General features: G+C 35.6%; 1 protein-coding gene across 1 annotated transcript in view; it reads left to right on the top strand.

Annotated features, from left to right (window-relative positions):
- The window catches only part of Mgat2 (alpha-1,6-mannosyl-glycoprotein 2-beta-N-acetylglucosaminyltransferase), a 52603-nt gene that overhangs the window by 21954 nt on the left and 18208 nt on the right, over positions 1-12441 (top strand). Inside the window, exons 3-6 of the mRNA XM_071592537.1 lie at positions 3622-3912; positions 6324-6565; positions 7203-7348; positions 7825-7985. Of these exons, the coding sequence (XP_071448638.1) occupies positions 3622-3912; positions 6324-6565; positions 7203-7348; positions 7825-7985 (840 nt within the window). The remainder of the gene's footprint in view (positions 1-3621; positions 3913-6323; positions 6566-7202; positions 7349-7824; positions 7986-12441) is intronic.

The raw sequence follows: 12441 nt of genomic DNA, 5'->3' as shown, positions 1-12441 counted from the left end.
ATTAATTGAGAGGAATATAGAACACAGCCAGGAGGTACTTGCCTGTTTCGTAGATTTCGAAAAAGCGTTTGATACACTGAATTGGGAAAAACCAATGAGCATATTGCAGAAAATAGGAATAGATTGGAGAGAAAGGAGGCTAATGCGCAACCTGTACATGTCGCAGACTGCTCAAGTACGAGTGGGGAACGGGGGTCCGGTTGGGCAGTGTTAGGAAGGGGTGTAAGGCAGGGTTGCCCATTATCACCGTTGCTGTTCAACCTGTATGCAGAGGAAATGATCAAAGAGGCATGGGAAGAACTCGAGGTAGGAATGAAAGTGGGCGGGGAATTCGTAAAATCAGTTAGGTTTGCTGATGACCAAGCTTTAGTTTGTCAGTCAGCCAAGGGGCTGCAAGCATTGCTTAGTGAATTGGAAATTCATTGCGACAGGTATGGAATGAGAATCAATATTAATAAAACAAAGGTTATGCGGTTTTCTAGGAAGAAAAAGGCCAAGCTTAACATTAAAATAGGAGGGCAAAAAATAGAGCAGGTAGAACAGTTTAAGTATCTCGGAAGTGTTTTGGACCAACACGGTCAAAGTAGTAAGGACATAAGGAAAAGAATTGCGCTAGGCAAAGAGGCTTTCACAAGGAGGAGGGAGTTGATGACAGGGACTTTGAGTAAGGATGTTAAGAAAAGACTCGTAAAACTTTAATTTGGAGCGTAGCTATGTACGGCGCGGAAACGTGGTCATTGAAGCAGGAGGATAGACGTAGACTGGAGGCTTTTGAAATGTGGGTGTGGAGAAGAATGGAGAAGGTGAAATGGACAGAGAAGAAAACAAACGAGGAAGTACTAGGTATGGTGGGAGAAGAGAGGGATTTGTTGGGAGCAATCCTATGGAGGCTGGAAAAGTGGATGAAGGGGGTATTGACCGGCAGTGGGATGTTGAAGACTGTAATTGAGGGGAGAATGTTAGGCAAACGAGGAAAGGGAAGGAATAGGATAGGGATGTTGGGCGGGATGAAGGGAGGAAGACAGTCCTCAGAGCTGAAGAGGGAGTTGCTGTAAAGTAGGATGTTGTGTTTTGCTAGGGGTCACAAATTATTTAATTAGTAATTATGTCCATCTAAAAAAACCTGCCTTATCCGGTAGATTACCTAATAATAATAATAGTATTTAACAGTTAACCAAAACTTAATTTTGGAAGCCGTATGCTTGGTGTTGAATCATCCCCTCCGACACACCTCCGTGGGTACCATGTAGAAGCTAGGATCCGTAAAAAGGATACTTGGGAAATGTAATGAGAGGGCAAAAGGGGTCTGTTATTTTACGACATACACTAGTCAGGCCACACCTCAGAGTACGACACGCAAACAGTTGGACGCAATAAAATGCAATTTTGACACTGTGTGTGTTTTTTAACAAGGTCAATACGCTGTTTCCGCTATTTCTTGTAAATGTCTCCCTTGTCTTTCCCTTCACCCCCTTCCCCTCCTTTTCCCCCCTCTCCAAACCCCCCCTCGTTTCCTACCACGCCCTCTCCACCCCTTCCGGAAGGTATATAAGCTTGAACACAACTTCAGTTGGTTACCTGATGATGATGCAATACATCGAAACCCGGTCGTAAATAAAAATATTTTTATCAAATGGAAAAGTGCTACGATCAGTTATTCATTACTCCAATAATGATCATCACTCTCGTTAAATAGTGTGCGGGTATCATGCTGAATAGAAAGTTATTATTACTACGGATGTTGACTCGGATGAGTACAAAATTTTAAACTGTCAACATTGAGTGCCATTTCCTTTGATGCTGACAACAAGGTTTATATATTTCGTCCCGACAAAGTCGCTTATCTGTACCTGTGTGACTCAATAGTACTTCTTTGACCTACTTTTAAAAATTCAAAGGACTAACTTCATTTAATATTTGTGGATGAGAATTTGGATCGACTTCTTCGAACCAGGTTTTCTTTTAACTACATAATACGAAGTTACGAAACAAAGGGCTGCAGACCCAACAGTTCGGACTCGGGAGGAAGGCGTAGTTACACCTCTGCAAAAAGTGCGTGGTGCCGATAAATCGGCTGTTTTGGTGCCAGTTGTTGTAGTTATTAGGAGAGGGGATCGATGGCGAAAGAACCGCCATTAGGGATATTCGAGTTATATGGTAGGGGTAGGATGTTCAGGGCATGGAGGGTGGAGAGAAACCAGCGTCGGCAGTAGCCTACTTTTTACGATAGGCGCCATGAGGTCCACAATTTAACATCTAATCCGACGGACGGCTTAGTCCCCTTGAAGTGCTGTCCACGAAGCACCCATAGTAGGGATCGGGATTCCGCTGAAAAATCCTGCCACCTCCGCGCTTCGAGCCCAGAACCCTAGGGGTGGGAGGCTAGTGCATCAGCCACTGCCTGAGTTGATGCGAGCTGTTTCTCATAACCAGGTAACATTTCCCCGGTGGAATGATCTAGGTAGTCTTCCATATTGTAAAAATAGTTGAGCCAGACATGAATCGCCTCGATCTAGTGGTCAGACCGCGGCTTGGAGTTTCACCTCGGGCATGAATGTTGTTCCTAGTATTTTTTAGTACCCAGTAGGCCACGTCTAGAATGTGTGGCAGGGGGTGGATATACACCGGACTAATTTTTACCCAAATATTTTCCCCCTAGTGCGTTCCTGCAATTTTATTGTGATCCCTTATCGTTCGTGGGAAAATTACATCTTAAATCTATCTGTTTTATACTTTATCTCTCTAATTTTACTGAAATGTTCTTACCTACCGTACTGTTGTCTCGAAATGGGTTATCTTGAGCTTTATTTTAATTGAGCCACGTCGGCCGTCGGAGTTTTTTTGAAATTAAATCACTAGCATCACTTCCTTTTGTTAATGACGAGTTACTTCGCTCTCGTTGGACCTCAGCAATATACGTCTAGTGTTTGGAACCCTTTGGACAAGGACTTAATTAAGGAATCAAACGGGATAAAAATTTAAGTTGCCCGTTGCGTGATGAGTTATTATGAACGACACAGAAGGAATCACGTTAATTTGGAAGGCCTTGGTTTAGAGACGCTGGAAACATGATCATAACAAGCGCGACATTTAGAAAAGGTCAAATCAATAGACTGACACGGAATGAATAATTATAGATTACATTGGTGGTCGAAACTGCAGTAATAAGTTAATGGAATTTGGTTGTAGGACCGATCGAACTGAGAAATCATTTTACACTCGCATAATTAGAGCACGCGACGTTAGGAAACATTGTTTACAAACAATCAGTCAACAATTACTGTAATGGCTGGTGACCTTACACCACCCGCCGCACGTCCTCGTGGCGGCTTTCAAAGGTAAGAACGTAACAATATTAGACTCGACCGGGATTGAGTTAAAAATTCATCTCGGTGACTAATGTACTGGCAAAGTGCTTGTCGGGTGAAATCTTGCACGAGTTTTTATATTTGTCATCGGATTGCCTCGAATCCTTTCTCTTTGGTTTCCGCGTGTCATTATTTCTGAACTGTTTGAGCTCGAATTTGGTTAAACTTGGGACAGCGTGCTATTGATGCATCAGCGGTTCAGTACCAACCCATGGATTTCACGTTACTGACGTCAACCGCCTCATCATTTCAGTTCCTGCTCCTGCGTACGGGAGAGGTTGGTGGAGGGAGTAGCACGACAGGGGGCGCCCCGGGACCCCAAGGCAACGGGACTGCAGGCAACGGCACGGGCGAAGCGGGGGACGGGGGCGACTTCCCGGCAGCAGCTTCGTCGTCCGCGGTCGCCGCCTCTTCCGCCGCGACCGGCGGTCTCAACGTGTCGGAGATCCTGAGGCGCGTGGAGAAGCACAACGAGCTGCAGCTGGTGCTCAACGAGGAAGTGTTCGGCCCGGTGCTCAACGACACGCTCATCATAGTGATACAGGTTTGGGATCACAGGCCTTATCATATTGTGCGTATTTTATGCAAGAAGCTCCTGCTATTCCGTTTCTAGTTTGACCGCTGTCCACGGGTACTTAAGAAAGTTGCAAGTTTTTGGATGTTGAGGGTTGCAGAATGTGCTTGAAAAATATTTTGAGGAAAGTGATAAATAACGTTGCTCAAATGACCAAAATTCTAATTGACCTCATTCGTACTTAGTGTGTGTTTAAAATGCTTTATGGTCATAATTGAATAATTTCTTTGATTTCAAACTCCCCAGATTCCAGAATATCAGTAAAATACCATAAAAAATTTGATTAGGTTACACAATTAATTGCCTAAAATGCCTCAGGTGTGTATGGTAAACTCTTGGTACTTAAAGGAAACTTGACATGTTCATGCATCGAGTTGTAATATTTCATTTTATAAATGAAAACAACTTAGTGAAGCTTGCAAAAAAAATAAAACCACCTTGAATGCGTTTTCTGTTCAAGTTGAAACATAAAACAAAAATTGGGGCCTTTTTGAAGTTTGTTTAATCTATAAAATGCCATGTAATGCATTAGGGAATTAGATGTAAATCCAGATCTTAGTTGTATTTAGATTCTAAATCTGCATTAATTAGGAAGTGAATTTGGAATCGATTAGTGTGAAGTCACACTGACATTTTTGATGGGTACATGTAGTTTTTGCAATCTTTTCTGTGCCAATAAAATAAATTTAGCTATATTAATTGTTATGAAATTATTATCAAAAAAGAAAAGCATGGCAATGGTGTTAATAAAATATTAAATTAATCCATAATATAGGTAAAGAGTTCCATATATGTTATACGATCGTATTTAGGCCCAAGAAAGGAATCTTTTGACAGTGAACAACAAATTATTTTCAGTGAAAAGCATAGTTTTTTTTGTGAAAAAATTTATAAATCTATCAAGAAGAAATAAAAATATAAAAAGACATATAATGGAAATGTTGAAACAAAAAAGTACCAAGGTATAGCATACAAAGTTTGCATATTTCTAGTTAAGGAACTCAGCATCAAAGCAAATGATATGAGCTCATGCTGATGCAACCCCTATTATGTACATGCATGTATTATCTTGCTGCCTAGGGTATAGTGGTCTCACAAAACGAGGCCGTTCAAGGGACAAGGCAATTTAATCACCAACAATTATGCTCCAAAAAACTGATAAAGTTATGAATTGCAAAAGTTGAAAGGGAAATTGTCCTTAAGACATAAGAAAGGGTCAGATGATGAGATGAAACAACAATATTCAATAATTACATACCTGGAACATGTACGTCACTTCTTGAGGTAAATGATGAAACATATCAGGAGAGATGAGGAAGTTCTGTATCATTATTATCTTCTGCCTTAGCATTTGAACTTCTCACAGAATGATTAAAATGCTTCTTCCTCTCTGTCTGCTATCCATGTTTGGATGTTCAAGTAAAATAGAATTTAAAAATTAAAAAAATAACAGTTACTGTTTGTAATATTTTAGTTATATTAACTGCCATGTTGTGTTTTATCTCTTCTCTTCTTAAGATCCTTAAATGAATAGCATCTTTCATAAACAGGTTATTTTCAGTAGAGGCATACAAAAAATTTGTATGATATAGTGGCAGGAAAGCACTATGCAATACAAAACTCAGGAAATTACCAGAATGATTGGGAAAAGGATTAGCATGCCAATTATGCATGAGTAGTACACGTGTTGGGTATGGTTTCAGCCTGTGATACCTGATTGATGAAAACTACACTGGATATAATTACTATAACTCAGAAGGTGTTGTATAGGAAGTTTAGTTACATCTTACACCTTGGTATCTTAGGTAAAAAGAATAATTTTTCTTCCTTCAGCAGCCTGTGCATGAGTGATGAATGAAGTTATTTGGACTACTAATCTACACCATCTCCCACATATTTCGCATCAGAGAATGTTTGTTGGATTTGATAGTCTTGTAGGCTTTACCTGGATAGCCTTGTGTGAATTTTTGTAATAATTAAAGAATAAGGGTTTATTAAGTGGTATTTTCATAAAATAATAGGGAAAGTAATTGTGAATTTTTGTTTATTACAGATAGTAAAAATTTTCACCAATCCATATTTAACTTAATAATGCATGGATAAGTTAATCAGATAAACTTTTCAGTTAAAATTTTAAAAGTTGGTCGAAACATGACCGGAAATATAAAACTTAAAGGCACATCAGTGCTGCAGAATGCAATAACATGTGATTTTTTTCTGTTAGATGAAATGGCACAATGAAAAAAAATCTGAAGAACTAAATAATTTGGTGATGGTACTAGTGGATATTTGGTCATAGTTTTCTTTTTATGTCGAATCCCACTTAATAATTTGTAATTTATTGTGGATATCATACTGACAGTTTCATTAATTTTTTTCAGGTTCACACCCGCATTGCTTACTTGCGTCACTTAATTGTGTCTTTAGCTCAAGCTCGTGGCATAGAGAAAGCCTTGCTTGTGTTCAGCCATGACTATTATGATGAGGGCATCAATGCACTTGTGCGCTCTGTGGACTTCTGTAAGGTGATGCAGGTGTTTTACCCAGCTTCCATCCAAACACATCCAGACACTTTCCCTGGAGATGATCCCAATGACTGCCCCAGGAATATTAAAAAAGAACAGTGAGTATAGTTAATATATTTAAAACTCTCCTCTTTATACATATATATATATATATATATATTTATATGAAAATATATCTTTATATTTATTAATATATATACACACCTACATATAATTGTGTGTGTGTGTGTGTATGTATATATATATATATATATATATATATATATATATATATATATATATATATATATATATATATATATATAGTTCTTCTTAAAAAAAATATATATATATATATATATTTTTTTTTATTTTACACAATTACGTTGCAATTAGGCAAATTTCCTGGTGGCAACGGTCAGGTTAGGTCAAAGATAACTCTAACAACGAAAATTTAAAAGTTTTTATGAATGTTTGCAAAAATGGCTCGTTATTTGATTGGTTAAGTTTTAGAAATAAAGGTGGCCAAGTTTACGTTGCAGTGAAGATCTGTTGATTTTCTCCAATAATCCATGGTGTTAATATGTATTTTCATTAATTTCCATTAGAGATAAAATCAAAATGGGACCTTTAGACAACGGCTATTGCGGGAATATTTGCTAATTTGAAAAAAAAGCATATTGGAGTAGCATATTGCACTTTAGGAATTTTATGGTTGGATCTTTTTGGTAATTAATGTTTAATATCTTTTATCAGGGCTCTGTTAAAAGGCTGCAACAATGCTCCATATCCAGATCTCTATGGACACTATCGAGAAGCCAAGTTTACTCAGACAAAGCATCACTGGTGGTGGAAGGCTAATCGAGTGTTTGATCAGCTTGAAGTAACAAGAAACCATTCAGGTGAATTTTGTATTATGTGTCTAAATTAAAAATTTCATGGTCCTATGCCTGCTGGATTATTCTATTCTGCAGTCATGTGTCAAACTCTATACCATGAATTTCTGCCCCAAGTCTTGGCTACCCCAGTCTTGGGTTTCATATAAATATTGATTTTTGGTTGGAACAGGTGCTTAAATATTCGTTTTGTAGATAATCTGCGCATAGACAGCTTTATAGTTATACTGTATAGGCAAATTGCGATAGAATTGTTTGAATTCCCAGCCATGTTTGCTAATTTTGAAAATACTTTGGAGTCATGTTTAATAAATATCAAAAAATCAAATCTGAGCAAATATTTTCATGAATGGTTTTTATGAGTTGGATTTTATGGAATTGTATTTGCAGTAAGGAACAATTATATTCTCATTTAAAAATTTCTTTAAATATGTGTAAGTTCATCCCTTGAAAAGTGTGACTAATTTGTATTTTACTTGTAGGGCTAGTTCTTTTTCTTGAAGAAGACCATTATGTAACAGAAGACTTCATTCACGTCCTAAGGTTAATGGAAAGAACTCGTAAAGCCAGCTGTGAACAGTGCAATGTGTTATCATTAGGCACATACCTCAAGACTTATAATTACTATGGTGATGCTAAAAGAGTAAGTAATTTCTACTCCTTTAATATCCTTTAAGTTAGTTACATAAGGAATTACTTTGAATCTGTGTGGATATTTTTTTAATATTCAATTACTAATGTGATATTTATTCCTAATATTATAGTTTCCTCAACTTTGACATATTTTATGAGCAAAAGTTATATGCTGCCGAATCAGGAAAATTATGAAACTAAATAGCTCTTGCAAAAAGACACAGAGAAACACTTACAAATGAAACTCATAGGTGTTCTGGCTTTTCCGTGGTCAAACCACCTTATTCTGGGGAAGAAGCTAGTCTTTCTTCCCCAGAGGAAGGTGGTTTGACCATCAAATATTCAGAATATGTGTATATGTGTGAGTTGCATTTTCATGTGTTTCTCTGTTTTTTGTTCGCCAGTGCTATTTTGCCTCTCCATTTAAATTATATTTATATTAATGTGATTGCTAATTTTATATATATATATATGTATATGTTTATATATATAAATATATATGTATATATATGTATATATGTATATGTTTATATATATATGTATATGTTTATATATATATATATATATATATATATATATATATATATATATATATGTTTATATAAATATATATATATGTTTATATATATATATATATATATATATATATGTTTATATAAATATATATATATGTTTATATAAATATATATATATATATATATATATATATATATATATATGTATATGTTTATATATATATATGTATATATATATATATATATATATATTTTGCTAAAAACTTATATTTCATGATGTTTCATGGTAAGGAAAAAGTGGCTCTCCACATGGTATTCCATTGTCGTAGACTGTGTATGAGTAAGTAGTTTCTTCAGTTTTTAAATATTTTTGCTAGGCTGGAATTTATTTTGCACATCACTTCTTTCTCCTTGCTAACTTTATGTTATTCAATGTGTATTACTCGTACTCCTTGTGTATTCCTCGTAATAGCTTTCTTTGATCTATGTAAACCATGTGATATGGACTTAAAACTTCAGTCAGTAATATGCCAAAATGTTTTTCCTAGTGGAACATTTAGTATGTAAATAGGTTTTACTGTGGTTGTTTATGTTATATTTGGTTTAAAATAAGCAGAAAGTCTGTGCTTCAAACATTTTCAGGCCAATCTGCTCAAAGTCACCCAGCCTTTGGTATAATTCAAAGTTGGTAAATTCTTCGTCTATATAACTGCATGAAAATGTGTGTACATATTAATATCTTTTTGTGGATGCTTGTTTTGTCCAGAAATTTTATCTGCTGCTTTTATAATGACTCCTATCATGATTTTTAACCTATTATTATTTTAATAGCAGCCAATTGAGTCAATTTGAAATATAGTAATTTAAATGAATTTTTGCTTAATAAAATTTAAATATGAATACTGCAATACTGCAATATCTACCTTAATTTCATAGTTAAGAAATGTATGAAAAATGTAATGAGTTAATTCACTTTTCATGTGTCCATTTTTTGTACATATATAATTAAATCGTAGATATGTTTGTCATAGTTTAATAATCGGATACCTACTATAAGTTTAGAAATTCTCCAGTATTACCTTAGAATATTTCAATGGATTAGCATTGAAGTTATTTTGAGCTAATTAGTGTGCAGAGTTTTTTTCAAAGAACTATTTATTGGCGACTTGCTTAAAATTCAGATTATAGATAGAATTTTATTGCGTGATAGTGATTTCCCTGACCACTAGAAAGAATTATGCTCTGGAAAAGCAATAATTCAAGTTCTGTGAATATGACCTTTATTGTTATCATGTATGGTTATGAAAATTTGGCAGTAGAGTTTTTTGGGTAATGCAAAATATGGTAAGAAAAACTTTGCAATACATGTAGTGTTTTGTAGAATTTATATAGTTTAGTACTCACATAATTGGGTCAGTTACTTTCTCCAACCAGTCAAATTTGCCTCAGTTGCTATATAAAAAAGGGTAAATATCCAGCATGTAAATTAATGGTAGTATGGGGAAGAGTATAAATTAGCACCTCAGGTGGTAATTTTCAAGGGAATAATGTTCTTAAAATGTCGAGTTCATTTATTAATCCTTTTGTATAATGCATCAAGAATCCGACACCTGAAATCCCAAAATACGGATAGTATGCAAGGGGTAGACAAAAATATCCAGAATAGTGCTGCAGTTGAAGGAGTTTTTGTAGTACACATTTCTTTCACTAGGTAAGCATAGCGCAACTTGTCACTAGTTCTGGAAAGGTCAAGGTCAGTTACAGCAATTTGTTTTGTAAAAGCAGTTTTGCTTGCTCTTTGTTTTTCATCGTGGCAGATTTAAGTGAACGGCACTGTGAAATTTGGCTTCCTGCCTGGGAAAAACAGTGCAGAAACAGTTGTAAGGTCAAAAACAGTTTACAAGGATTGTGCTATGGGAAGAACTCAAGTTTACCAATGATTTTCTCATTTCAAAGAAGGTGAAAAGTCACTTGACCACAAACCTCGTTCAGGACGTCGGTAAACTTCTAGAATTGATGAAAATTTAGAAAAGCTTTGTGTAATCATGCTTGAAGACCAACGGACGACTATTGAAGAAATTAGTAAGCTATATGGAATAAAGTGCCGATTAGTTGAGCAAATTTTGTCAGAAGATTAGAAGATGAAAGGGTCTCTGCAAAATTCGTGCTTTGGGTCCTGAATGAACAGCAAAAAGAGAACTGAATTGAAACTTTCAGTGTATTGAAAGACAGACTCCAAACTGAACCAGACTGGACCACGGAGTGAGGTCAGGTGAGCAAGGGGCATGGTGCAAGGGAGTTATGTTGTTTTTGGCTAAAGACTGGCTCACTGAAATGGCTGCATGAGCTGGCGCATTGTCATGGTGGAAAAACCAGTCCTTTGTCTCCTACAAATTGGGTCTTTTTTCTTACTCACTGTTAAGCAATCTTTTTAAAACCTCCAAATATAAAGCCTGATTAACAGTCTGACCTGGTGGGATGAAGTCCGAATGTGCTATCACTCTCACATCGAAAAAACAAATGAGCATCGTCTGGATGTTTTTATTCCTCCACGAGATCCCTTTGGGTGAGGCAACGGTGAAGTTTTCCACTGGCTTGACTGTTGTTTGGCTTCAGGGTCATAACCATGAGTCATTACCAGTAATGACCTTGGAAAAAAAATTTGGTTAGGTTTGGAGATGGTCTTTCAATGTAAAATTTAACAGCAGCTCGCTGTTCATTTAAATTTGCTATGACGAAAATCAGTGAGCAAGCGAAACAGAATGCCCAGACAACAAGAATGCCTTCCTAGAACTTGTAACAAGGTGTGCTATGCTCACCTAGTGGAAGAAATGTGGACTATTAAGCCACAGCAACCGTAGCACAATTCCGGTTATTTTTGAGTAACCCCTCGTAAAAGTCTGTACAGTTTGAGGCTTATTGGTGAGAATTTGAACCTGTAACTGTGTGATGCCGCACAAAGAAACTCTTAATAACCTTGAGTAATGTAATGTGTTACCATCAGTATTAAATTCTATTCTTATTGGTGATTATAATAAGGAAAACTGTGTGGAGAAAGTAATACATTGGCTGTGTTAACATTTTTTTATTCACCTCCAAGGAACGAAAATAACCATTCAAAACAGTATTCTTCCGAAAGCTTGTTGAGAAGAATTTGGGACTTTCTCTTAGTGAAGTGAAGGATTTCGAAATCAGATGTTCAGCTTCAATCATAAGTTATTGCTTAAATAAAGTGTTACAATAATAATATCAAATTATAATAATTATATAAAGACAGTGAAACTTTAAAAATTTAATTTCAGAAGAATTTTATAAAAATTCACGTTTAAAATTAGGTTTATATCAATTAAAATTTTAATGATGTGAGGATCCAAAGTGTCCGATTGGATCCTATTCAGAGTCCTATTATTAGGGCTCAAAGTCCAAGCGATTTCATAATGCAGTATGCAAATTATTACCCTGGATTTTATTTTTTAAATATTCTTTCTTCAATAAAAGGATAAGGTGATATTTCATGCTTATGATAATTGAAATCTTTTAACAATCGAATAAAAAATATATTTGATTTTTCCTGTAATTTCTATTGAGGTATAAAAAGTGTGGTTAAATTATGAATCAATGAATATTTAGTAATAATGTTTATTAGTATATAGTAAAATCCATATTCTAAGTGTGCTGCAATGTTTTCTCAATTAATTGAAGAACATCATAACCACATTCTACTCTACACTCTTCCTCTTTGTATAATCTTCTTGTATATATGTATGTGTCTACAGTTCCATATTGCTGCCCTAATTTCTTAACCCAATCCACCAAACTGGTCATTTTTCTCTATAATGTGCCAGTGATTAATGAGTAATGTAATACACATACAGGTATTATGAATTGTCTGTAAATTGAAATAACTTTCTTTAATGCCCGACAAGATTCAGAAGTAAAATGAAATGATAA

This window comes from Hetaerina americana, unplaced genomic scaffold, assembly GCF_022747635.1.
Source record: "Hetaerina americana unplaced genomic scaffold, ioHetAmer1.1.p SCAF_5, whole genome shotgun sequence".
NCBI lineage: Eukaryota > Metazoa > Arthropoda > Insecta > Odonata > Calopterygidae > Hetaerina > Hetaerina americana.
Note: the sequence above shows the minus strand (reverse complement) of the source record. Positions and strands in the feature narration are given on the sequence as shown.